The 27,769-nt window shown below is 39.9% G+C and overlaps 2 protein-coding genes and 1 long non-coding RNA gene across 3 annotated transcripts in view; 2 read left to right on the forward strand and 1 right to left on the reverse strand.

The window, feature by feature from the left end:
* The window catches only part of LOC306974606, a 30,028-nt gene continuing 2,259 nt past the window's right edge, over positions 1 to 27,769 (reverse strand). The window contains exons 2-4 of the long non-coding RNA XR_013793652.1: positions 23,973 to 24,161; positions 14,612 to 14,811; positions 1 to 338 (exon numbers count right to left, since the gene is read on the reverse strand). This is a non-coding gene — a long non-coding RNA (uncharacterized lncRNA). The remainder of the gene's footprint in view (positions 339 to 14,611; positions 14,812 to 23,972; positions 24,162 to 27,769) is intronic.
* Positions 3,478 to 27,769, forward strand: part of fndc4a (fibronectin type III domain containing 4a) — a 53,248-nt gene continuing 28,956 nt past the window's right edge. The window contains exon 1 of the mRNA XM_079571918.1: positions 3,478 to 3,487. The gene's annotated coding sequence lies outside the window, so the exon portion shown is untranslated. The remainder of the gene's footprint in view (positions 3,488 to 27,769) is intronic.
* blk (BLK proto-oncogene, Src family tyrosine kinase) lies at positions 16,250 to 20,881 on the forward strand. The gene is made up of 14 exons (XM_079571914.1): positions 16,250 to 16,288; positions 16,832 to 16,953; positions 17,078 to 17,172; positions 17,253 to 17,283; positions 17,535 to 17,628; positions 17,706 to 17,804; positions 17,875 to 17,978; positions 18,065 to 18,214; positions 18,336 to 18,488; positions 18,558 to 18,737; positions 18,874 to 18,950; positions 19,360 to 19,510; positions 19,847 to 19,978; positions 20,052 to 20,881. The coding sequence occupies exons 2-14, from the start codon at positions 16,854 to 16,856 to the stop codon at positions 20,252 to 20,254; spliced, it is 1,569 nt and encodes a 522-aa protein (XP_079428040.1). The 5' UTR covers positions 16,250 to 16,288; positions 16,832 to 16,853; the 3' UTR covers positions 20,255 to 20,881.

A 27,769-nucleotide genomic window follows, 5' to 3' on the forward strand; every position in this document is an offset into this window, starting at 1 on the left:
TTTTACTGACTACTCGGTTAATGCGCTGACTCAGAATGTTTACTACTCATTGAGTGCGCTCGAAGTTGCCATTGTTACACAGGAAAGCCCAGTCACTAAACAAAACGCAGCAGTCAGAGTGGGACTTTGTTGAGTCACTCTCCGCTGTGACTTAGCTGGGGGTCTTTCTGCTCACTTCAGTCATGAATCACCACACAATCACTCACCCACCTCCAGTCCGCCCACTCTCAGGACGACCCATCGGGCGATGCACAGGCCCAGACGGATGGCTCTTAAGGGTGCAAAAACATGGGAGTGAGTTCGACTCCCAGCATCACAGGGAGGGTCCGGTATACCGTCTGCAAGAGCAAGATAAGGACAAGTCCTTGTGTAGTTCGGGCCAGTTTATTTGTCCTTGGAAAGAGTGAGCTGACCCTGAGTAATACATAAGATACTAAAATAGCTACTTTGTAAATTTACCATAAATCACTGCCACATCTCAGATTTGACAGACTTTACAGTTTGGAAATTCCTTTTCTTATCAAGGTGCATTTTTGGGCTTTTATTTGTAGAAAATGGAGAAGAAAAAAGCATGCCAGTGTATTTTATTAATCAATATGCATTATCAATTAAATACTTAACTTCAATAAAATATTCAGTTTTGAAATGCCAAATATGCATTACATAAACAATATGTAAACATTTTATGCAATGTTTTGATTACGTGTAGTCCCATTTTTAGGCTTCTAAAAGTGTGGTTAACTCCATTTATGCAACTGCACCACTCGGGTCATGTGTCCAAAGCCTCAGCAGCCAATCTCAGAGTGATTAGCAGAGCTTTTCCTTCTATCCTTAGCGGCGCATGTCACTGATTAGCAGATGGGCCACTGCTGGACAGGCGTTGAACCGGCTCCTTCTGTCTCTGCAAGTGGGAGCTTCACTGCTTCTTTGGAAATCTGAGGATAATATTTCCTACTGTGGGATGTGCAGCACCACATCATCCGGTGAGTAGACATGTTAGTCGTGGGGAAATAGTTTTTGATCACTCACATTTTTGGCTCTGTGTCAAATGCACAGCAGTAGACAATTGTCAGTGTACAGGGCTTAGGCCAGAGGGAAAAGATTCCTCCCAAAGAAACAGGTGGATTCAGGGAAACAGGTTTTGTTTCCTGTGTTGACTTTATTTTAGAGGCCATTTAAACAATAGTTTTGTTTACAGACAATAAAGGAGCAAAGACAGTAAAGATAGTTAAGGGTAAACACATTTCTAACACCCTGGTTCTTCACAGGGATGACTTAATAACCCGGTTTCCAAACTTTCAGTGATTAATGTGGAGCTTTACTGTCACAATAATGCGAACAACGACTAGCCAATAAAAATGTGTACCAATTCCATGCATAACAGGAGATTTTCTTTTGTGCATGTTTGCTTTCACTATAGGCCTATAGTTAGAGGACTAATCTAATTTCATTCAACTGCAAGAAAGAAGAAAAAAATCTGTATAAGGAGACACAAATCAATACATTTAGAGTGTGAGTATGTGGCCATAACTGCTGCTTTTGCCGTAAATGGATTCATAGTAGTGTCATTATTATAGCAATGCAAATTCATTACAAATGTGGAAGAAAATAGAGTGTTGTTATTTTGTTTGCATGCACACAGTATATCCTGATTACACAGTCTCTAGCAGCGTCTTTGGAGTGCATTAACACCATAAATAATTACACACTATAGCAGGCGCCTCATCTAATCATATCAGACATGTTTCAGTACATTACAGAACAATACTAATGCAGAACACAGACATCTGCCAAACATGTGCTTTGTTCGTGTCAGTCAAGCTTAGCCCATTTTAGCACCGTATAGACTTTTCACACTGGCTTGATTTGTTTTTTTTCCCCCAATTAAATGTACTGAAATTGCATTGTATTTATCGGAGATATTTCTGCATCTTAAAGTAATCCTGGCTTTAACGCTGAAAAGATGCTCAGTATCCTCCTGTGACAGGGACAATTGCTGAGGTAATGTCCACTTTCACTGCAGCAAAGACATAAGCCTGTTATTTTTAGTCAGGGTTTATTTTTGTCAGAATCCTCATGTACCATTTCAGCCTCAGCAGTTCAACATGTAACAGCCATGATCTTAGAATAGATCATAAAGCTGTTTTGTTTTCATTTAGTCCTACTTTAGGTGTGATTTAGTCAGAGTTGAAGCCTAATCTAGGGTGATACTACTACCTGAAAAGTTTTAGAATCACTGCTATAATACAATTGTGATTTAATCATTTTCTTTTTTCTTGTAGGTTTGAGTGTTCCACACATGTTTGATGGGAGTCTTCTGCAGAAACATGAAACCATTTGCCCTTTCCCCTGAGCGCAGTCCTCGTCAGTAGCTGAGGGACCAGTATCCAAAATGTCTGATCGGCAGCACTACCAGTGCTTCAATGCCGTGAACAGTGAAGCCCACAGATCTGTATTCTACTGTCGGCATCACGGCAGCACACTCCCCCGGATCCCTCGGCATGGCATGGTAGGTCAATACGACCCACAGGAGGACTGCTGTCTGTGCTCAGAGTGCAGACATGCCTACGCACTGGACGCCATAGAGCCTTTGTACCATGCTCCGTGCTACCACCACCATCCAGTCCATATCCCCAGGAGACCAGAGGGGCTCCCCAAGACACAGCCGGAGCAGGACCACCACATTCATCAGCACAGGCACCACAAGAGGGTGGTGCTGGTGAAAAACAGCGACCCGTCATGCAGGAAAACTATTGTTCTGCACCGGAGAGGTCTGCGCAGTTTGGGCCTTTTTCTGGATGAGGCTTCTGAGCTTATGGACTACCATATCAAGAAGATGTACACTCTGGAGGGCCGCAAGGTAAAGTTCTTATTGCTGCTGACATTTTTCATTCTCAACAACTCAAAGTGATCTAAATCAAATGATTAAGTGAGTTTTCTTGTCAGTTCTACCACATGTGGAGTATATGCATGTCATTTATTTTACTTAGGCATGTCTTATATGGGCCTATATTTCAGCGAAGGATTTAGTGAGAAGTAGAGAAATAAATAATTTATATTCCACACTAACCCACTCTTTATTTAAACATTGTGACCATGTATAAATTGTGTTTGATTAAAACTGTGTTATTTAACTAAGTTTGAGCACATTTTCATCAGCTCATGTTAAAATTCTCTCAGTCTGTGCATGTGAGGTATTCTCAGTCACTATACTTTTAGATTGTGGTGATCTCTCTAAACCACATTCATCTTGCTCAGATAAGAGCTATTTTTGAAAAAGAGGAAACGGGTCAACATAGAAACTCTTTTAGTTTGATCCAACAAGCATCTCAGAGAAGTGTCTTCCACCGGCAATTTATTATCTTCACCAGGGCTCTGTGGCCATGAAGCCATTCATCTGCCTCTAACACAGGCTTTTATGTCCCAAACTGCACTGTCATCAAAACTGGTTTCACACAGCAAAATCTATCGACAGAAGTCGTTTTATGTTGTGGGTTGTGACATTTATTACATGTCAGCAAGTCAGTTTCTTTAATAAAGTATTCAGCATTTAAAATGTGCTAATAAGATACAAAAGTTCCAAATTAAAACTTGCATACTGTCATTTAAAATTATTATTTACAATTTATAATCAGTTTGTTGAGTCTGTTCCAATAACAGTTTGCCTCAGGATCGATCTATTTTAAGCTTGTTCCAAACTCAGTGACAAGTGCAGGTGACCATTGCAGGAATGCACCGTCATCTGTTGAAGATTGGCAGAGATCATCCTGGATTAGGCTCATTAATGCCCCTTAGTCACTGCAGGTGGCACAGCATTTACAGAGCCCCAATAGCGAGACTACCTTGACCTAAATTCACAGAGCCACGTATTTAATTCATGAACTGTATCAACTATATCATTTTGGTAACACTAAATTTAAAATAAATGCTCAATGTTGACTGAGAAAATGTAAAGTCTAGTGTGTATTGTCTATATATTCACCCACATTCTTGTTTTTAGATCGAGACTGTCCAGGGACTGATGCAGTGCCCCAGTGTCCTCGTGTGTGTCGGACGAGAGCCGTGTCATCCCAAATTTGCTGACATTTGTCCAAAATCATCTGACGACAGGCTTCCAAATCTTGTAAAATCTCAGTTGAACGACTGCTATGACGGTATGCAAATGAAGTTTATACAAAATCTGATATTTATGATCAAAAAGTAATTTTTTTGTTTGTTTCTTTTCTGTGTTGTTAAACAGCCTTTCCCAAGAATAAGCCTGGGGCAAAATCGAACCTGGAAAGCCCGGTCAAGCACTCTATGTCATCCGATAAATCTTTACCAGATGGAGCGGATTCACCTGACAACGTGGACTCCAGCCCAAACGCACAAGACAGACTGATAGAAGACAATGTCGAGAAAACAGTCTGTGTGAATAAAGATGGCAGCTTGTCAATGGAAATGAAAGTACGCTTTCGACTCCCGAATGATGAAACATTACACTGGTCAACGCAAGTGAGAAAAACTAATACAAGATCTGGTAACCAGTTCAATTCGCACAATCATCTTCTTAATGGAGAGTCTGAGGACATCTGTGCAAATGAACAAAATGAAGCTTACATGAAACACTATGATCTAAATTCAGATGTGCACTCTTCTCAAAGCTGCACTCACTGTAGAGAGTCACGCAGTCAAAGAGCACAGTCCTCTGGTTCATCTTCACACACAAGGGTCTCCCGAACAACAATGGTTGAAAGTAGAAAAACAGTATCAAGGTCAAGTGAGGATAATTCAGAACTTGTGTTGGAGGCAGAGGAAGTGTTCAAGGCAACTGAAGCTGTGGAGTATTGCACTATCACAAATGAAACCTGTGCGTCCACATGCATGGAGCTTCCTTCATCTACAGACCAACAGGTACAAGAGAGACCTGCAAGTTTGTCCTCTGTTCATTCAAAGGACATAGACACCTCTGGAACACTACTGCAGGCAGAGGGTCAAAATGAAGAGGAAGTAAGTGATCCAAATATCTCCAGATCAGGGTCGGCGTGTGACAAACTGTCGCAAACTCATACAGACGGAGATTCTACTGTTTCAAATAAATCTACTAGATCCAAAAGATCCCAGAGGTCATATCCATGTCAATGTCCAGTTCCTATGAGTAAAAAATCACCAAGTCCAAGCACTGTTGGAGTCGAGGTTGACAGCGAAAGAGCGTGTTCAAGTGTCATGTCAGTCAAAACAAATGCGTCTGGTAAATCTGAAGGAACACAGTGTGAAGAAGTAGAAGAAAAACAAAGTGCCAATTCAGAGAACACTTCAATTTTATCAGAAGCAGAGGTTTTGAATGATACAGAGCCTGACAACCAAACACAAGAAAAACCTTCACGTGACATGTCCAGTGATTCAGAAAAGACTGAACAAGCAGATGAACGAGATGATCACGGAGGTGGCGCTGCAGAAAGCGAAGATGCCACAGATATTAACATTTCTGATGCCTGCAGAGAGGAAAGCTCAGACAACATATCAAGAGAGAAGAGTGAGGAGCATGAGATAAGTGAAAGAGTGCCAAGTGTGCTGTCTGCCAAATCAAATATATCCACAATGTCTGCACAATCGAAAAAATCCAAGAAAGAGTCTGAAGAGAGAGCAAATAGTACTGTGTCTATGAAGTCATCAAAATCAAATGCCTCTAAAATAGAAGGTGACCAATCGGCCGATGAAATAAATGTCCGCACACCAAGTGCTTTGTCAACACAGTCAGGCACAAAAGATGAAAAAGCAACCAGTGCAGAGGTCTCAGATGAAAGACCACAAAGTAAACGCTCAGTCAGATCTGCAAAGTCTAATCTGACGGTGAAAACCACTGCTGAGGAAGAGACGGTTGATTGTAATGAAAGTGAAACGCTGTCAATCAGATCAGAGCATTCAAATAAATCGGTCAAGTCTCACAAAACCGAGATTTCTGACCAAAGTTGTGTTTCTCCTATGGATGTGGCTAAAAACGATGCAGGAAGATCTCCAAGTATGATGTCAGGCAAATCAGCAAAATCTAATGCATCAGCAAAATCTAAAGCATCAACAAAATCTAATGCATCAGCTAAATCAAGTAAAACAAATGTGTCTGAATGTGCTTGTGATGTTACAGCGGATAGTGGAAAAAGAGTCACAAGCTCAATGTCAGTCAAATCAGAAAAATCCTGTGTCAGTGAGAATGAGAATTTAAAGGTGGAACAGACTGGGCAGAGAGCTTCGAGCAGTCTGTCTGTCAAATCAGCAAACTCACTTGTTTCGAATAAGTCAGCAAAGACTCAAGCTTCAGCAAAGTCTACTGCAAAGTCCAACGTCTGTGAAGATTGTGGAAAGCCTGCAGACGATGAGGAGGAGCGGACTGTCGAAGGAGAGAGGGAAGAACGACCAGAGAGTACAACATTAGTTCAGTCTATTGAGTCTAATGCAAAATCTGAAGCAAGACCAACAAGTGTGGTGTCAAATAAGTCCAAAAAGTCCTGTGTCTCAGTAAACTCTGTGAGATCAAACACAACTGAGGTATCTAGTAAAAATGTACCCACAGATGCTGAAGAAGACACTGCTATGTCGACTAAAACGGCCATATCAGCTGTTTCAACCAAGTCAAATGAACTGGGTGGTGACGCAGTGGACAGTATGTCTGATGTGGAGGGGTCAGTGAAATCAGACAATCTTGCAACTACAGAAGTTTCCTCTGATAAATTAGTCAGACCTGTAAGCACTTCGTCATGTCACTCAAAAAATACACTTGTCTCAGATGCCTGTGAAAAAGAAAATATGGATGACTTTGAGGACAGATCAGTGAGATCGATGTCCGTGTCCTCGGTCAGGTCAAATGAGTCTGCTGAAACGAAATCTCATGCAACTACATTAATTACGATCAGTGCGTGTGAAACAGACACATCAGAGGTTTCGGAGAGAGCAGCAAGCGCAGCATCAGCCAAGTCAGCAAGGTCTGAAAACACAAATAAGCACGACGACGCGCAAAGATCTCCAAGTGTTTTATCCGTGAAGTCGAGAGCATCCTCAAAGTCAAATAGATCAAATAAAAGCAAGAAATCAGAAGCTTTAGATCAAAGGGATGAAGGAAATTGTGAACAGTCAACTATTACCTTGGATGAAGGCAAAGACAATGACGACAGCGCCTCATGCTCAACAGTGAAGACAAGTCATTCCCAAGCCTTGACGCCGGGGGATAAACATGATGATGCAGATAAAAGTAGCGTGATATCAATACAATCACAAAACTCACGCACTTCAGGAAAATCTCGCAAATCAAACATCACAGTTGAATCGGAAAATATCAGGTCATCAAGTGCAATATCTGCAACATCGGCCAAGTCGAGAAAATCAACTAAATCAAAGGCTTCCAGTGCATCTAAAACCTCTAATATCCAGCAAGAATCCATCAAGTCACAAAAATCAAATATGTCAACGAGGACAATTCAGTCTAAAGTCTCAGAAAACCCAGACACTCTTGGGAAAACTGATGACAGGTCTCCAACAGTACTATCATCAAAATCTAAAGCACGGTCACAAAAGTCAAGCACTTCTCAGGTTAAAGAAAAAAACATTGAAGTACAATCCAAAAGTGCTTTATCTGTTAAGTCAACATTAACAGGTAAATCTCATAAATCCCACAAATCTGATCAATTAACAAATGGTGATGCAAAAGCACCAAAAGGAAGTCAATGTCTTCTGAAAACATCCAAAAAAGAGTCGCTTGAAAGTGACTTGTCACAGTGTTTGTCAAGTTCAGAGATTCCCAAAGACTGTAAGGCTGCAGCCATGGAAACAGTCAACCAAGAAGACGCGAATGGTGTGATGGAGGACAAAACTGACTTGGTTCCTTCTAGTCTACCAAATGCTTCACCAACTGAAGTTGTACATCAGTGGCTCAAAACAATATCAACCGAAGGCGACATGTGTGAAGTAGAGGACTATAATGAAAGCTGCATTGAGCAGAAGTCTCCCCATGCAAACAATGATGATGGTGACAAGCAGAAGACTGAAATTGAGACATCAGCTGAATTCCCTCAAGATAAGGATGACTCTAAGATTTTACAATCTTCTGTTCAAGTGATGAAAGTTCTTCTAAACCCAAAGCTTGACAGATGTAATAGCACACCAGAAATTTCACCAGTTTATGGACGCAAGCTGAGCACATCAGCACAGGGACTGTTAGACTGTCTTGTAAAGTTACAGTTACTAGATAAACATCCTCAAAACGTTAATGAAAATGATATGAAATACCAGGAGATAATGACTATTCTTCAGTCTCTATGGCTTTCTGATCCATCAGACGATAAACATACAGGAAGTAGCAAACATAATTTTGGAGATGATGAATTTATACACACATCATCCTCTGGCGTTGATGTCAACAGTGGCTCTGGGAAAAGTAGCGATGGCAAAAATAATGACACATTTCAGCAAGATGTTAACAGTTGCCAAAAGCTGGAAGAGGAAAGTGAAGCTTCAAGTTTTGGAAGTGCTCGCTCAGTTAAAAGAGAAGAATTAGCCAAAAGAATATTTAATGATCAGGATCCCCTGTGGGTCCTAACATTATTAACCAAGATTGAGAAACAGTTTATTAAACATTACATTAATGCAATGAAAGAGTTTAAAGTTAGATGGAATTTGGGTGATAATGAACAGCTGGATTCTATTATTAATGAGCTAAAAGGCGAAGTACACAGCAAAATCCAAAAAAGTATTGACAAAGAGCTTAAAAAGATAAAAGTCCAATATGGACTTCCAAGACCTCCAAAAGAACCAAAAAAGGGACAGCAAAGGGTGACCAGTACAACATCACACGAAGAGAAAGAACTGAGTGACGATTCTGCCACAGGCACATCCTACAGCGACCAGCGCAGTGAAGATGGCGAGGAATGTCCCTGTGCTACATGCAACCAGGAGCAGGCAACAGCACATGCAACCTGCCAAAAAACTGAAAAAACCACAAGCAATGATGGTACTGAACAAGAGACCAATGCAGCAGAAGTATCCACCACTGACGGAGCAGAGAAGAAAGACACTACTGTCACGGATAACATTGAAATAAGCACTGCAACAAATGTATCATGTGAACCACTGGAAGACGAGACGGCTGCAGTAGTACAAGCCGAGGCTGAAAGCACAGGTGATGCTGAGGAAGAGACTAACGATAATGAAATAGGGGATGAAGGGGAGACTGTGGGTGAAACAAAAGTCCAAAATATTGAGGAAGAAGAAACGTTGAGCCACGATGATAATGAAGAAAGAGCTGTAGATTCAGCAACAGAAAATCAGTCTGAGGTGGAAGATGAAGATGTGAGTCATGTCGCCAGTGTGGATGAGAACACAGAAAAATCAAAAGACGACGTTTCAGATGATGAGGATACAGTGATGGGAACTACATCCGAACATAAAGGGGATTCTGAGGCCCCGAGTGCTAATGAATCTCAAGAAGGCTCCGAGGCAGAAGACGAAACTCATGTCAAAGGTGCTAATGAGTCTGAAGATGACAACAATGACACAGAAGCAGCCTGCGAGGCTTCAAATGATACATGTGAAGAAGAAAAAGCTGAAGATGAAACAGCCCCAGAACTAGAGGCATGTGGCAGTGAAGTGAGTGAAAAGGATGAACTTAATGTTGACGCCTCATGTGAGCAGGAGTGTGAAGCAGATGAGGAAAGACAAACAAATGAAATGTCATTTAATGAGACATCTGGTAAAGATGAAGATGAAGCAGAAGACCATGTTGAAGAAAGTTCTGCAGCAGGTGAAGAGGTAGAGGCTGAAGCTGCTGAATGTGTTTCAGACAAAGTTGTAGAAGAGACACCTGAAAATGAATGTAATACAAATGAAGAAGTGGACAGCATTGAAGAAATTCAAGAGGATGAACCTACCTTATGCAAAGATGAAGCAGCAAGTGAGAACAATGATGGAGCCAAGGAGCTCACGACTGCTGAAGAGTCTGAGGGTGAAGAAAATGAAGTTCAAGAAGCAGACAATGCTGTTGAAGTCATGAGTGAAGAGCACCCTGAAGCAGATGAAGAAATAAACACGGATGTAGATGCTACTAATGATGATCAACAAACTGAGAAAGAAAAGGAAAGTGCTGATGAAGTTGAAGAATCTGATGAAGATGAAAGAGTCATTGAAAAAGACGACAATCTAGACGCAGCAGAAGATGATGGTACCACTTCTGGTGAAAATGAGGACAAAGCCACAGCGGATGAATCAACAACAGCACAAAAGGAAGCTACAGCAGAGGAGGAAGCGGCGGAAGATGAGGCAGCAGTTGAAATAGAGACCTCTGTCAAAGGGGAGGATGAAATGAGCCCCACGGAAGATGAAACTGCATCAGAACGAGATGTCACTGAGGCTGACACAGAGGGCAAAGAAGACATGGTTGCTGTTGATAATGCAGCAAATGAATCAGATGATGTGGCTACAGCTGAAGACGATGTGACAGCAGAAGGTTCACAAGATGATAAAGACGAAACAAAGGAGGAAACTTCGGACGTTGGAGATGGGGAGGAAGATATTTCTGAAGCAACCACAACAGAAAATCAAACTGAAGTGGCAGAAGAGTCACACGCGAGCACAGGAGTAAGTGGTGAAGAGGACGATGGTGATGAGACAGGAGCTGCTGAGGATGTAAGCGATGACAAAGAGAATGGTGCTTTAGATGAGCAAGAGGGTGATGAGGATGAAGCAACAGCAGATGGCAATAATGAAGAGCAAACTATTGATAACAAAGACGCAAACGATAGCGAAGTTGATGAGGAAAAAAGTGAAAATGAAGATAAAGATGAGGAGGACACCCCGATCACCAGTGGAGACGCATCAGTTGGTGAAACAAATGAAGAACCTGATCGAGCTTCAGGTGAAGAAACAGAAAATGTAAATGACGCAGAAACAACTGAACTCGATGAGGAAGAGAATACTGAAGAGGTTGATGAATCTGCAGAAAACAATACAGGGCCCACTGAAGCTGCAGAAGTCCAAAATGAGGACAAATCTGGTGAGAGGGCCTCAGAGACTAGTCTTGATAAGGCTGAAGACGAAAGTGAAGTTGCTGAGCCTCTTGCCAGAGAAGAAGAGAATTCTAATGTAGAAGACATTGAAGAAGACGGTGACAATGAGGCTGAGCAAGAAAAAAAGGAAAACAATACAGACGAAGAGCAGGGACAAGAGGCAAAAAGTGAAGCTGGGACAGACCAGGATGGAGATGCAAGTGAACAATCGGACACAGCCACAGACAACGATGCAAAAGTAGTTGACAATGTCTCTGATGAAGAACCTGAACTGACTGAAGATGAAGCTGAAGCAGCCACAGATGAGCTAAAGCAGGAGAGTGAAGAGAAAGAAGTGGAAAATGACAAGTCTGATGCCAGTGATGAGGAAAGTCAAAATGAAGATGCTGAGTCAGCAAATGAGGATGAAACTGAAGCCCAATTAGAAGATGCAGATGAAGCAGTAACTGAACAAAAGCCTGATGAAGAAGAGGCTGCTGAAGCTGTGGAGGAGGAACAAGTTACTGAGACCAATGCAGAAGGCGGTCAAGAGGAGACTGACAAGGAAATAAGTGAAACTGAAGAAACCGAACAAACGAATGAGGAGCAACAAGACAAGGATGAAGATGAGACTCCTGTAACAAGTGGAGATGAGTCTGCGAGTGAAGACGCAGCGAACAATGACAATCAGTCGGCAGAAGATGCAGTTGAAGCAGAAAAAACTGATGAAAAGTCTGATGAAGAAGAGGCCGAAGAAGCAGTGGAGGAAGATCCCCATGCAGAAAGTGAAAATGAAGAAATTGAAGAAGAGAATGAAAGGCACCAAGACAAGGATGAAGATGAGACTCCTGTTACAAGTGGAGATGAGTCTGTCAATGACGTAGAAAATGAAGACAAGGAAGAAGAATCAAGTGCTGCAGAAAGTGAGGATGATGAGGAGGTCTCAAAAGCCAAATCAGACGAAGAAGACGATAACTCTGCAACAGTGGAAAATAATTCAGTCGATGTAAATGAATCCGCTGAGGAAGAAAGTGCTAAAAGTGAGTCTGAATCAGGAGAAAACTGTGAGAATGTTGAAGAGAGAAAGACTGAAGAGAATGGAGAATCTATTGAAAATGAAGATTCAGTAGATGAAACCAGTGCAGATGGTGATGCTGAGAGCAAGGCAGCAGATGAGGAGGATAAAAATGAAACAGGCGAGGACGATGATGAGAAAACCACTAATGACTCGAGTTTTGACAATGAAAAACAGGAAGGTGAGCAGGCAGAAGGGTCTCAGGAAGAGGCCATTACGGAGACGGAGGTCACAGAGTTGACGCCTGACAGTGTTGAGAATGTTGAGGAAATCTCACTCAAAAACGGGCCAGAAGAAGAAGAAGCTAAACTCGAAGACATTGAAGAATATGAAGATGACCAGCAGTGTGAACAACAGGAAGACAACACAGAGGTTACTGATAACTCCACAGAAAATACAGGGGAGTTGGGAAATGGGGAAAAGGGGAAAAAGGAAGAATCTGACGGTGCTTGAAAAGGTGTGCGCCAAATATAGAAGATGCGACTGAGACGACATCAGAGGAAGCTGATATAAAAAAGAAAATGGCCTTTGAGCACAGACAACAACCGGCACATGGTGAGAGAGTCTGAAAACGAAATAGACAAATAAGATCAAATCCCCATAACAGACTTTTTACAATGCAACATCGTCAAAAAGTGTGTGTATTATATAAGCTAAAAAAAAAAATGGATAGCATAAAGTGTACTGTTCAGAGGCATATTTAAATGCAATAAAATCATAGCACCTGCCTACATTTGAGGCATTAAAACTTGAATATGCTGTATATAACTACGAACATGTAAATATGTCTTTATAGTTCATGTAAGCTTTAGATTTGAAAATACTAAAAGCAAACAAAACTATATGATTTAACTAAACATGTCTTTGTATAGCAACTACCTGTAGATAGTCTTCATTTACACAGCTAAATAAATGTGGGATTTAGAAGGCATCTATGAATGTATTTTTTTTAATGAACAATAGAATACTGTGTGAAATATTTCCATGTACTGTATACGAGGACAAAATGTGTATACCTTATATATTTTCTAGTTCACGTTGCACTTTCTGCTGAGTGAGATTGACATTTTTGATGTATATGTAACACAAATTCAGTTCACACATGCATCTTTCTGCACAGTAAAAGAGGCCATTTCAAGTTGATAATTGCACAAGCTCCTAGTCCCAACTAACATTCACTTGTGAGCGTAAATATATTTTGTGTGGTGTAAAGCTTAACAGCGCCACTGAATGTACTGTAACGTTTCATTGTTGAATAAAATGCTGCAATGTTGAGGTTTGGTGTCATCTTTTGCACGGATTGAAAATAAATTCAAATTTCCTTTCCTTTGTCATAAGAGTTCAAAGGTGTGTGCATGTTTTACAGGGCAAACTATGTCTTATCAGTGATGTCACCAGCGTTGATAGATTTTGTCAGATGTGACTTTTATTGTATTCACAGCTGCAGTGACTGGAATGATGGATGTGTCTCTCCTGAAATATATATTCAGCCTCATGTGACTTGTGTAATTGGTGTCAAATTGATTGAATGTTACAACACCACGAGATAGATTTATAATCAAACTTAAGTTTTAAGTTGTTTTGTGAGGGCACTTTTTTATAGTAAAATATATATATAGAGAGATAAAATACATATGTGGAAAGACTTGAGTCTGAGAACGTTCATTCTTGTGCAGAAAAAAGACATTATGAGGAAGCACCTGCTGGCCGGCTTTCTGTTATTTCCACAGTAAACACTGGAGGAGTGAGGAACGTCATCCGGAGCACAATAATCAGGGATTTTCCCGCATCCATGAAATGTTTACATCAGAGCCGCCTGCCCCTCGACAGCTGTGCCGAACTTCAGCAATGACAAGTGCGGTGATGAAGATGCAATATTTTAATTGACTTTGTTCACTATTATATAGTGATAATGTAGTAATCGCCTGCTCTATAATGAAATCACAAAATAACATATATTTCAATCTTAAATAAAATATTTACTTTTTAATATGAATGAATGTGTCTTTGACTAAAACAGAAGTGACCTCTCAATAGCTTTAAAGGTGTTAATTGTTTCATGGTCTTTGAAACTAAATTGGAGATCCTTCTGTATTTGATGTGTGAGAGACGATAGAAATGGTTCCCACACTGGCAGGAAGTCCAAGAGGGGCCTCTACTGAATTTGGATGGAATTCAAATTGAGTGGCAAAGTGTGTTTGAGTATAAATTGTACCTTGCATCAGGGCCTATTTAACACAGACAGGATATCGCTTACACAGGAGCTGCTAAGGCAAGCTATACAGCAGATGAAACAGGCAGAATAAATGCCTTCACAAACATATTTTTATTATTGAAAAAAGATGCAGTTTTTTTCCTATGGGTATTAATAATTAATTCATTCATTGGTGGTTAATCTTTGAATATATTAAATTTCTTTTCTCTGAGAGGTTGTGGCCCTGCTGATGAACTTTTGGGAAGCCAGCAGATTTAATTATATATATATATATTCATACGAAACTACAGAACATGTCCAGTTCATACTCACATTATTAATGATGGACTGGTTGGCAGCAGGTCTGCTTATGCCTCACCCGCGGCCAGCACCGCATAACTAAATGAGACCCACGCTCCCTTTCTTTCCCACCGTTGTTCAGGTTATCCTGTGGGGCCACTTATGACCCGTCTGCAGGCAGGATGCAATGTCGGGGGACCCCAGTCGAGCTGTACACAAGCATCCGCCAGGCCCTGGGAACCAAACAAGGAGAGTGTAAAGAGAAGAGCAGTTAGTAACCAGAACACACTCAATAACAGTGGCGCGCACCTGCAGCCTGTGTTTACTGTGCAGTCAGGTTGTTCCTTTAGAGAACTACAGCACAGTCCCAGCACACAGCACAGGTGGTCCGGACAAAAACCTGTGAAGTGTTGCCCAGAGAGTAATATCCCCATGTTACGTGTTGAATAAAGCCCCCCATAGGAAACAACACTTCCGGTGCTGTAAGATTTATTGTCCCTTGCAGTTGCGTGTTGCAACATTGTTTAAGTTGTTTCTTCCTTAAAAGCCCTTTTATTAATTTAATATGAGAAGTATTCATTGTCTTTTGGCAACTATAAGGTTGCTAGGCCTCTAACAAAGCGTCCAAGGTCATATTGGTAGTGTTTGTAGTTTCCATGGACTATGAAGAAGGGTAAATCCCTTTCAGGGCCTTGCGTGAGAGAATAGGAAGGAGCTGATTAATATTGTGAGCAGAAAATGGTATTAGGCTACAATTATTAAGAGTGATCAGTAGGCCTACGCTATAAACATTGGCTGTCACGTCGTTCAAATGAATGTTTTGTTTGTTTTTGTGAATCTTGTATAAACAAAATAAAGGAATGTTGCTAATCATAATAATAAGAAGAGTTCTGCTTTATTTAGGCCAGCTCAAGGAAATTTCTGTAGAACTAGGATTTGTACCCTGGACTCTATCGCCCCCTACTGCCCGAGAACCAAGGGAGCTTACAACCAGAAAAGTACTGAATCAAAGCTTCTTTGAGGCGTCGTCCCGTGTCTATTATCCACTTGGGGGTTCACACACAGCACGGTTTATGCTACTACTGGCCCAAAGGTAGGTAAGCTCAAGGTAAGATTAACTTGGCACTGGAAACAAGGTCAATTATAGGCCTTTTTGGTTGAATCTGTAAAACTAGTATAATTAGGTCATATACTTATGTCATCTGCAGATAAACAGCTCGATCTTTTGAAATAATTGTTTTTGTAAAGCACTTACCTGTGCACACACGTAGGACGCATGGGACATCAGCAAATACGACTGTTCTTTTGCGCCATCTAGTGACCTGATTTTGTGAGGTGACAGATGCCAGTGGTGTGTGTGTGGGAGCTGGCGAAGCATATTTACTCAAGTGAAACCTTTTTTCCCAGTCAACGTGAAGCTTTAATTTTAATCAATTGGTTTACTTTATTTTATTTTATTTTTTTTATTTTTGCAAAAATCAAGTCAATTGATAAATCAACCTAGTATTGTGGTAATACCCTATTTTCTACTTCAGACCCCTAAGGAGATGTTCTTAAACAGGAGGAGCACACGAACAAGAGAGAGAGAGAGAGAGAGAGAGAGAGAGAGAGAAAATTGAGATGATAAGAGAGACACTTCAATGAGGAAGTTGAAGTCTGTGGTCATTGGAGTCTTTTACTAAAGGCACGAGTCTCTAAAAAAATATCAAGGTATGTACATTTAATTTTCTCTCTTTTTGCTTTACATATAAAAATTGTATAATAATTCATTTTATTTACATCCCCGCTGTTTCTCTTGTTTCTCTTGATTTCTTGCTGCAACATTGTGGCACTATTGGTTAAAGCCACACTGTGTAACATAACATAACATGGAATAAAATACAAGCACTTGTTATTTGTTTATTGTTGAAAACCACCAAAGTGAAATGACCCAAGAAATGTGTGTCTTTGCTGATCAGCTCTACTCAGACCTGAATGTAACTTTACTGGGAGCGGGTTGTCTCCAGCTCGTCTCCATGGAGATGCTGAATAAAGACAGCCAAATATGAGACTTAAATAAGTCTGGCTTCATCCAAACACATTCTTTGATTACCCACTACAACAAAAAAGCACTTTCTGAGTTGAGCTGGTCATTGGGAGCACGTTTTGTATTGACGGCAACCGTCTAATCCAAAATGTTATGCCGTGTGCTTTAAGCATAAATAAGTAAACTAGTCATATAATCTTCATTTCCTCTTTTCGGGCGGACCACAGGTTGGACCACAGGTTTCAACTGATGATCAAGGGACTTCACCAAATCATATTCCTAACAGTATCTAATTGTCAGCAGCAGCATGAACCTGTTGCCCGGAAGAAGCAGAGCCTGAAGACTCAAGGTAAGAATTCATATAAAAGATACCTCGAAATTCCCCCCCCTGCTGTTAAGTGTAAATTATAATGTTTTTGGTTTGTTTGTTTGTTTTCATGCTATATGCAAATGAAATTTGCTTTTCTTCCAAGTATCTAGGATGGGCTGTGCTTCCAGTGACCAGAAGGATTACAGTTACAATAACGGTAAAGAGAAACATGAGGCCTTGCAGTCTTCAAATCATACTGTAAGTCCATTATCCAGCTTTACTATAATGCTCCAAATGTCTGCGTTTACCTTGATTTAAATTATATTTTCTGTCGCCAGGAAAAGACTGGAAACCCATACTTGAGTAACGGTATATATACATTATATACATTTTTTTTATTGTTCTGTTTTCTTTAAAAAAGCAAAAACTACCAATGCCATGCGAGCTGCTGAGGTTAAATAACAGAGGGTTGAACACTGATCAAAATCAGTCTCGACTTCCTCAGCACGGTTCAAGGAAACAGATGAGATTAAAAAAAAAGTGTTAAGACAACAACATCATACTTGCTGTGCACACTTGAGAACAAGAACATACTATTATTAACTTATTTCGTTTTTTAGGTGATAATGTGTTTGTGGCACAACATGACTTTGTGGCAACCAACGACACTGACCTACCTTTTAAAAAGGGAGACAGACTCAAGGTTTTGCAAAAGTAAGTGTCATAGTGGTATGCAATTATAGGCTATAAGCATTAGTGCTGCTTTTTTTAAAAAAATGTTTTGTTTGCAGTAATGGAGAATGGTGGGTGGCACGGTCACTGGCGACTGGACGGGAGGGTTTAATACCATCGAATTATGTGGCAAAAGCAGATACGCTGGAAGTGGAGAAGTAACACATCCCCTGCAATATGCAATACCCTACAGTGTGTAAGTCTGTCACTGACACTTGGGTTTTACAGGTGGTTTTTCAAAAATGTGAGTCGTAGAGAGACTGAAAGACTTCTTTTAGCTCCAGGAAACAAACCTGGGTCGTTTCTGGTCAGAGAAAGTGAGACCAGTCAAGGTAACAATTAAAATGTTTTACTTTATTTCTGTCATAAAGCCAATGAGGCGGTAACATTAACACATTCTCATTCTCATATTCTATAGGTTCTTTCTCTCTGTCAGTCAGAGATTATGTCCCTGGTCGAGGAGATATTGTAAAACACTACAAGATCCGCAGTCTGGACAAAGGAGGTTACTACATCACTCCTTCAAACGCCTTTGTTTCCCTCCAGGACCTGATCAAGTACTACAACCGTAAGTTTGCTATCTACACTTACAGCGGAAGTTAACACTCATTTCTTGTGTGGGATTGGCAGAAGGGTCTTTTACTAAAATCCGAATATGCGTATGTGTAATATAAGTACTTTCGGCACAGGTACAGAAGATGGTCTGTGTCAGCGGCTCACTGCTCCTTGTAAACCCAAACCCCCTCAGCTACCGTGGGCCGCAGATGAGTGGGAGATTCCCAGGGAGACAATCAAAATGGTGAAGAAACTTGGCGCTGGGCAATTTGGAGAAGTTTGGATGGGTAAGACAGTGCGTTAACTACCGCGTGGGAGGTGTGAGTTTAAAACAGTCATTTATATTGACATTTTAGGTTACTATAAGAACACACAGAAAGTTGCTGTCAAGACTCTGAAGGAGGGGACCATGGAGCCAGAGGCCTTCCTTCAAGAGGCTAACCTGATGAAGCAGCTGCAGCACGAGCGACTGGTGCGGCTTCACGCTGTGGTCACCAGAGAACCGATCCTTATAGTCACCGAGTTCATGATAAACGGTAAGTCAGGAATAGAGAACTGTGTCACTTTTCTGAGAGGATATAGTTTCTGTCGTTGTGCTATTGAAAAATCACTGTACATGCTGTTTCACATTCTATTCTAAGTCCATCGGTCCTTTGTTTTGACTCTTTGCAGGTTGTCTTCTGGAGTTCTTACAAAACACCGAAGGACAGCAGTTGGAGCTTCCTAAATTAATAGACATGTCAGGGCAGGTGGGTATCTTATTTACTGTCAAAAAAACATCAAATGATAATAATAATTTTAAAAAGTCGTCAACTCGCCCTCAGAGCATTTCAGTCTACCATCAAATCTGTTTTATTTATGGCAACAGAAATGTGGAAATGTGCGAGTCGTGTCACCAGCTAGTGTGTGAACACAGTGTGAAAAAAAACAAAAAAACAAACTTGTATTTTGTGGTTCTGTGGTCATGCCGTACTGAGCCTGTCAAATGTTAAATCTTCTACACGTCAACTATGAACATCCGGTCAGGAAACCAGAATATTTTCTTCCACTGTCAACTTCTCCGGAATTAGTCCCTTGTTGGCAAATACATTTTTGCATGTCTGCATTCAGGAGGCATGGTGCAATCTCTTCTTATCTAAGACATTTTCTCTGTGACAGATAGCTGAGGGTATGGCGTACATCGAAATGAAAAACTACATCCACCGAGATCTTCGGGCGGCCAACATCCTGGTCAATGAGACCCTTCACTGTAAGATAGCGGACTTTGGGCTGGCACGGATCATCGAGACTGAATACACAGCACAAGAAGGTTGGCAGTGTTACATTATTACACAGAGCTACTGCAGGTTCATTAACTGCCTTCTACCAAATCGAAAGTGACTGTGACTATGTGATTGCACTATTTACTATTACGCAACCTATAGACATGTGGTTATTAGTATCACTAAGAAAACAGATCAAAACAGACACCAAGGATGTTACACAAAAATCTGACAAAGTTAAATGATTTTGTTCAGTAATGTAAAAGGACAGGGTAATACACTAGTGGACAAAGTAATGTAGTAATTTCTTTGTCCAATGCCTTTTACGAGCCTTTATAGCACACAACTAAACTCATGTCTGCCCATGTTTCATTGAAATATAGGAGCTAAATTTCCAATTAAATGGACAGCACCAGAGGCCATCAACTACGGCACGTTCAGCATCAAGTCTGACATCTGGTCTTTCGGGATCCTCCTCACAGAAATAGTCACTTATGGAAGAATACCATATCCAGGTAAAACAGAGAAAGGAATCATGTAAAAATTCTTCTTTATTGTGTAAATCTTGAGCATGTTTGTTATGCCCAGGAATGACCAACCCTGAGGTGATCAAGATGTTGGAGAGCTCATACAGGATGCCCTGTCCCACGGGCTGTCCTGAAGAACTCTATGAGATCATGATGATGTGCTGGAAAGAAGAGGCAGCACAAAGGCCCACTTTTGAATTTTTACAAAACACTCTCAATGACTTCCTTATTGCCACTGAGGGACAGTATGAGTTGCAACCATAAAAACGTCACTGGATGATCTCAGTGAAATACACATTAACTGTGAAATAGTTACGTCATGTTCCTTGAAAACCAAATGGATATAGATTTTTTACCCAGAGGACACTTACGGTTGAGTTTGTAGATGTAGTCAACGGACGCGAGTAAGCAACATTGTCTGTTTGTGTATGTTTCAATGTGTTACCCAGTGTCTGGCTGTGTCTGACACATTTCACAAGAGCTTCTTTCTTGCCATTAGGTGAACATTTTATTTTGTTCTATTTATTTTAGTCACAAAATAACAACATGTAATTAAATGTATGCAGAAGATAGTGAGCCCTATGTTTGAATAGCATCGGCATACACACAAAGCAAAAAATGAAATTGTATATTTTTGTGATGCCTACAGGAAGCCTTAAAAAGCCCCTGACCTTGTGGTTTTTTTTAAATCCCTGGTGGGCTAGACAGTATCTTAAAGATAGGAGTGGAATGGCCCCACCAAGCATGGGTTAAACCCAGTCATTTCCTGATTGGAAAGGAAACAGGAAGTGTGCGTCAGCGTTCCTCAAATGCCACATTTAGAGCTCGAGCTGGGGTGGTCTTTATCAATCCAATGCATAAAATATCTTAAAATGTAAAATAAATAAATTATTGTTGTTTTGGTTGGACTCATTGTGTGTATCACTCGCATCAGCCAAACACAAACTGTCAAAGTGATGTCTTACTTTGGAAAGCCTTTCTGTTGAGTCATCAAAACTATACATTTTTGTTTACTGTAAGTGAGTCTTGGCTTTTCAAAAACTATCGATGCAACCTCTGGAGAGGGCCCAGCTGACAGCAGAGGGGGTGTCTGAACCGTCTCCAAGTGAATGAAGTTTAATTTCCTTTATCACTAAAAGGTGCTGCCAAACTCACAATCCTGCTGATGTCCGTCCATAAATACTCTTTATTGACTGCATTTGCATATTGCTGATTTTCTCCTTGGTGTTTGCAAACTAGTTATTTATTTTATTATTCCCAAACTAGCCAGCAGATGTCAGGATTACACAGCATGACCAAAACACTACAAGATATATCTATATATACTGTATTTGCCCATGGATCCTTTTCAAGATCTTCAGCCTTATTCAGTGTAATTGTCAATCATCCCACTCAAAGTAGCCAAATGAAACACTTCTGAGAGTCAAAGGTGTAATATAGCTTTAAGATTCCCAATACACAGCCATGAAATGAAGTGAGGAGAGGTATACTATCTGTTGCGCCTCCCTTCTCTCATCTTTTCAGCACAATAACACAAAGATGATGCCGATGGTCCCCTGATCCCAGAATGGACGACACATCATTAGCATCAGGAGGAAAACCGTCCATGATCCTTTGGGAAGGAGAGGGAGCGGAGCCGCAGATGAAAGAAGACACACTTTCATCTCTGTAATGTGGCTGTTTTCGATGGCTTTTGTCGACATTATGCTCCTCGTCGTAAATGTTTTCTCTCTTGAGCTTTGATGCCTTTTTAATGGGTTCTATCAATCAAGTGCATCTGGACCATTACAGATACTACACAGAGCACATTTGTTTTTAGGAATGGATTCAAGTTCAGGAAAATCAAGTACAATTGGCTTTCATTTGGGGCGTAATTCTAGTGCTTCTGCTTATTAGCTGATCAAACACAGCTAAACAAAGTGTTGCACGGGACGATATATTAAATGCACCTAGTAATAAAAAAGAATAATAGCTACCACTTTACAGTTTTAGCAATTAGCACTTATCATTATACTGTACATAAACGTGTATTAACATGATAATTATTATTACTTGTTAATTACCCAATAACCAGAAGAGAGATCTGTCATGCTACTTCATTTATAATCCTAATGTAAAGACTGTCAATACCAGAAACGGGATTAGTGCTTGGTAAAGGAAGAGGCCCTCAAAATGCCCTCGTTACCATGGTATTTCCATCATATTACTATGTTATTAATGTGTTACACAGTAAAGTGTGACCAGCCATTTATAGTCATAACATATATCCTTGCCAAAAGTAGGGCTGGGTACCGTAAAAAAAGAAAAAAATTATACCGGCACTTTAACGATACTTGGTTTTCGATACCGATACCTGAACGATACTGTTTTGGATACAAAATTATTTGTCATGTAGAACCATAAAGCAGATGAATAATGTTAATTCATTCCTTTTCCTTCCATTTCATCTCTTACGCATTTGCATCATTTGTTTGAGGCTTTTTTGAAAATAAAGATTTTATATTTCTTTTCGGTACTTGCTTTTGCTTGTAAAAAAAAACATCTAAAAATAAGTTTCATTCAATACTCAATTCAATACTTTAACCTCCCATTATGAGGTAACGCTTTATATTAAGGTGTGCTCATTAAGTATTCATAAATAAGGTACTAATAAGAGTTAATAATATGCTTGTAAATTATTAACACACTTCTTATTATACTTTTATCTGTTAACGTATTAATAGGCCATTAATAATACACTTATTCATAGCCAACCCTTAACCTAACCCTGACCTTAACCCTAACCCTAAAATTATTACTTATGCTTATTAATACTTAATAAGCCCACCTATCTACAGCGAAACTACGATGTCCATTTATTGATTTATTGGGTAACCTGCAAAGTGTATCGCAGTTCAATCAAGTTTCCTATCACAGCAATTAATACTATTTATATAGAGATTCATTTGCCACATTGTATTTCAAATTCATGTTCGCGTCTCGACATTTATTTGACAATATAAAAACTGACTGGTTTACAGCAATTATTCATTGTCTTGTGAACGACAGAAGTGGTGAAATTATAAAAAAAAAAAACAAGTAAAAGTGACTCGTAATAAATTCATAAATGCTTGCCTACCAAAATGAAGAATGTCATTTGGATCACAGTTCCATCCAATTTCTACATCTTAAAAAGCAATTGTTAGTATGACGTTTGACCCATCCTTCAACCAGTGCTTTCAGGGGAAGCCGACGGGAGCAGTGGGTGCACAGATGTTGGTCAGGAGTTTTACTGCTGCGGTGATTGTCTTGGGTTAATGAAGGAAACCACAGTAACCGGGGACCTTCACGCTGTGGGACCGCCTTTGCTTTGTAATCTACTAAGTTTCAGGTTCAGCTTTTATTTGCTCCATAAATTAGCAGTTGCGAGTATATAACAATCCATTTCCTGACCAGAAACTCCTGCGCAGACTGACGCCACTACGGTACTAATGGAATTGTCTTTGATGATGCCAATACTAGTGCGCACATGGGGCCTCTCTTCATGGACCCTGCCTCCTTTTCCCTCGGGCTGAACAACGAAGGTTTCAACAAACCGTCTGCTAAATTGATATCTATATAAATATTTTTTTGCTTTTGTTACACAAGTCAAACCCTGATTCATTTAGTCAGCGGAAGCCTCAGAGCCACGAGTTAGCGGGAGCCCCACCACCTCCAAATGAATGCGGTAATAGACCTCAAGCTCAATGATGATTCAAGGGCGAATGTAATTATACGGGCGCTGGTGCAGTGAGAAGTACACGACTTATGGGCGGATACTGCTGGCAATCTGGCATCAGTTATGACTGTTACACACTGATTCTTTTCAATAGAAACGGGAGATCTGATGTTAAAGGCTAAATGTTATCATGTTTTCTGAGGACTCATAACCACTCTATTATCTTTGGCTGTCTTATGTAACACCTGATCGTCTGTGTGCCATACAGCCCCTGGTTTAGCTCACCGGTGAAGACAGCTCATCATCCCCTGATCGGTATGCAGTGTCGTGCTCTTCTCCATTCAAAGATCCTCCGCCGTCACGTCTTCTCCCGCCTTTTTGTTTGGGTAGCAAAATGCCAATGTAAATATCGCTACGTGCGGCTTCGACCTTGACTGGAGGCCTCTCTTGCATCATTGTGACACCAAGCTCTTTCTGAGTAAAAAAAACAAAACAAGAATCAGCGCAACAACTAAGATTTTAAAATGTTTGTACAGAAAGTTTGTGTTACACCAAACTCCAATACAGAGCAGAGAAATGAGGGCAAGGGGTGGATGATGTGACACAAAATTCACATCACAAACTTTCCTAGAGTCTTCAGACAATTCAGACCTAATCAGAATGTTTCCTCTGAGGGCTCACACTTCACTGCATTTACTTAGATGTTAGATCTGCCTGTGTCTCTCACTCAGAGCAGGACTGAGGCTCACTAATATCAGAAGGATGATAAACAACTGAGTTAAGGAATCTCTAGTTGAAATCGCAGTTGCAAACATTGTTGCTGGATTTAAAAGTTTGCAGCAACTTTCTTCCTCTATCGCTCATCTTTGCACTAAACACAAAGCAATTAACTCTTCTTTCCCAACTCCTGGGTTACAGAATTAAACAGACAAGAATAAAATAGGGGAAGTAAGGAATGATTACACCAAAAAGTGTGGTCTGGAATATACCAGTGACCTTGTACTTTATGAAAACCCCTTTTTTAATTTATTCATTAAAAATGCCACATTTGGACCTCGACCTGCAGGTAATTTGATCAGTGGCACTTATAAAGGCCGTACAACATGAAGATTTTCTTTGTGTCCTATTTACTATTGAAGGTGGCTTGAAATGTACATGAATAATCCTTTTTACTGCACTAAAGAATAGACATAAAACATTAGATAAATCAGATTTATCATAAAACACAGTGGCATATTCATTATGGTTAGCATAATGAATATGCCACATTCACTCGCCATCACAACAGAAATCTTACATAATTAAAAGTGACGAGGGTGATCAAAGATTTGCATCATTGACACTGTGAACATCTCACTATAAAAACTATCGTATCAGTTTCAAAGTAACATACAGTCTAGATATTTTTGTGATTTGATATAGTTAACAGTAATCACCAAAAGGTCCAGTAGTATTGCATTTGTGTATTACACAGCACTGCCGCTCAGAAAGGAGAACCTTGGTGAGATTATGTAAGCCGTACATGTTATCATATTTTTATCCACCATTCTTTTTATTCAGGGTTCTATTTTGCGATGAGTCAGGTCATGACAATTTACCGCACTCACTCATGAGTAGCTTTTACCTGCAAATGTGTTTTTCCCTTCCATCCAACCACTCATTTTTACTTCTGCTCGGTTATGTGACAGAAGCAGAATTCTCTGAAAATATGTTTTTTTTATAACTTTTATGGTTATGCATCAAATTTCCTATTTATTATGTAACAAGAGAAAACTGTAATGATTGGGAGTATGATTATACACGAGCAGAGACACTTTTAGCCAGTGGGAGCTGATAAAACTTATTTCAATATTTTCAATTATGGCTTTTTGCCGTAACTCAGCAACTCTGAACTACAGTGACTTTACAGATTGGTGGCCATAATGGGAATACAAAATGAGCCTAAATGTCTCCTCTTAGAATTTCAGGACATTGAAGTGCAAAATTATAACTTGTTGAGTCTTCACGCTCAGACCTGGACACAAACCTAAAGTGCATATGACAGGTTTCAATGCTTTTGTAAATATGGCTTATTTGGTTGTAAGTAATAATTATCTATTTCAGTGAAAAGGCAATTTTAATGAGGAAATGTTGGGCAGAAAAGTTATTTTCATTTTCATTTTAAAGTTACTGACAGGAAGTGACGTAGATGAAGGTAAAGCTCCACAGCAGTTTGACTCATTTCCCATTGACTTAACGTGGTCGGCACGGCAACAGTTTAAAATCGTTTCCTCTATCTATGTCACTTCCTTAGTGTACAATCAGGAAGTGATAATATAAACATCACAAAAATGGTCAAACTAAAGAAAAATATTTAGCAAAATCTTTAATATAATTGTGTTAACTATGTTTTAGCAAAAATTGTGTTCAGTGTGTCACACGCACTTCAGATATTTTCCACTTAATGGGCAACGTCTCCTCCAAATAAGTCACTGAACTAGCATTTAATAATAATATATAGAGATATATTTTAATGATTATTATAAAAACATATCACGACTAATAATTTGTGGCACAGAAGTTTGTAAATACCACCTGGATTCACATCAAAATATTAACTTTGCCCTCAACCCCTTAATGACTTTTATGAAGAAAATAAGAAATGAAAATAAAAGTCAGAAAAATTGCACTTGACATTTTCCTCCAGAAAAGCTTGTAGTGAAATCAGACCACAGTGGGCTGCTTTACAACAGCTGTATACATAAATGTCACATAAATGTCATGGAAACTTGAACATGTCGAACCTGCTTTTCTGTCTTTGCCAAGAGCTCTGGCAAGTGCATAAAAACCATGGCAACAAGAGTTTTCTTTTTTCCAGCATATATGGCTTGAAATGCAATGCAATCAATATGGGATGAAGTAGGCAGTTGTCAGAATATTAATGCAGCAGTCTGGTTGATTATGAGGTCAAATAGCGCCATAGTGTGCAGGACTGTGCATGTAGAGGCAGCGAGATTTTCCGACAGACAAGCAATCGGAGCGGTACTCTGAGCATATCAATGCGATTCATCTTCCTGATAACACGCTTGTCGTCTCCACTCTGCTGTGCATTGTGTGATGTGTGAGAGCAAGACACAATGACCCTCCACAGGGCTCCCTCTGTTTAGGCAATCGTTATCGCTATTTTTAGAAAAGATTAATTCTACAGATGTTAGCCCCTGGCTGTTTTAAATGAATGCAAATTGTTGCATATTTCATAGACAATTAAACAGCAAATTTGACCAAAGAGAGCTGTGCTCAGTGAACCACAGTGAAATTCAATTAAAACGCTGCATTTAAAGTTGATGGCGTTAGAATGCACTTTTAGTAGGATGCAGCTATGACCTTGCTATTCCTCATTTGAAAGCCAAGAACCTCCAATCCCTGATACAGCAGAAGCAGTATAAGTACTTGAGGGACAGGTGCTGGGGTGGAGGTAGGAGAGAAATCTTTATAGTTTGGAACATGGGAACATTTGGCCATGGATCTGGCAATCCATGGTACTCATTCTACTGTCTGATTGGATCATCGTCTCGAGAAACCCACAACTCCAATAGGCAGATGTGGGGAGTAGCCAAAAATATTTACTCAAGTAAGAGTAAAAAGTAGAGAAGCAAATAAATACTCCAGGAAAAGTAATAAAGTACTTGGAGAAAATGTTACTTGAGTACTGTGAGTACTGAGTAACTATTGTAAAAGTCTGTTTTATGTTTCAGTATAACGTAATTCATGAGAAACAAAACATTAAATGATATAATATAGACTGGTTGCCTCACTTCCGTCAGTCTACCCTCCAGGGCAGCTGTGGCCACAATAATATAGCTTACCACCGTGAGTATTGTGTGGATGAATAATGCACGCAATTTTAAAGTGGCTTTGAGCGTCTGGAAAAGCGCTATATAAGACTAAGGCATTACTATTATTATTATTATTATTATTAGAAAATATATTATATTGTAAGGATTTAAAAATATATATATTTCTGAAGAAAAAGGGAGACAAAACACAAACTGCGTACATTTCAGGTCGACATGAAGCCTTTGTAACTTTGAAATTTACTCACA

Source organism: Gobius niger (genome assembly GCF_951799975.1).
Source record: "Gobius niger genome assembly, chromosome: 15".
In the NCBI taxonomy this organism is placed as follows: Eukaryota; Metazoa; Chordata; class Actinopteri; order Gobiiformes; family Gobiidae; genus Gobius; species Gobius niger.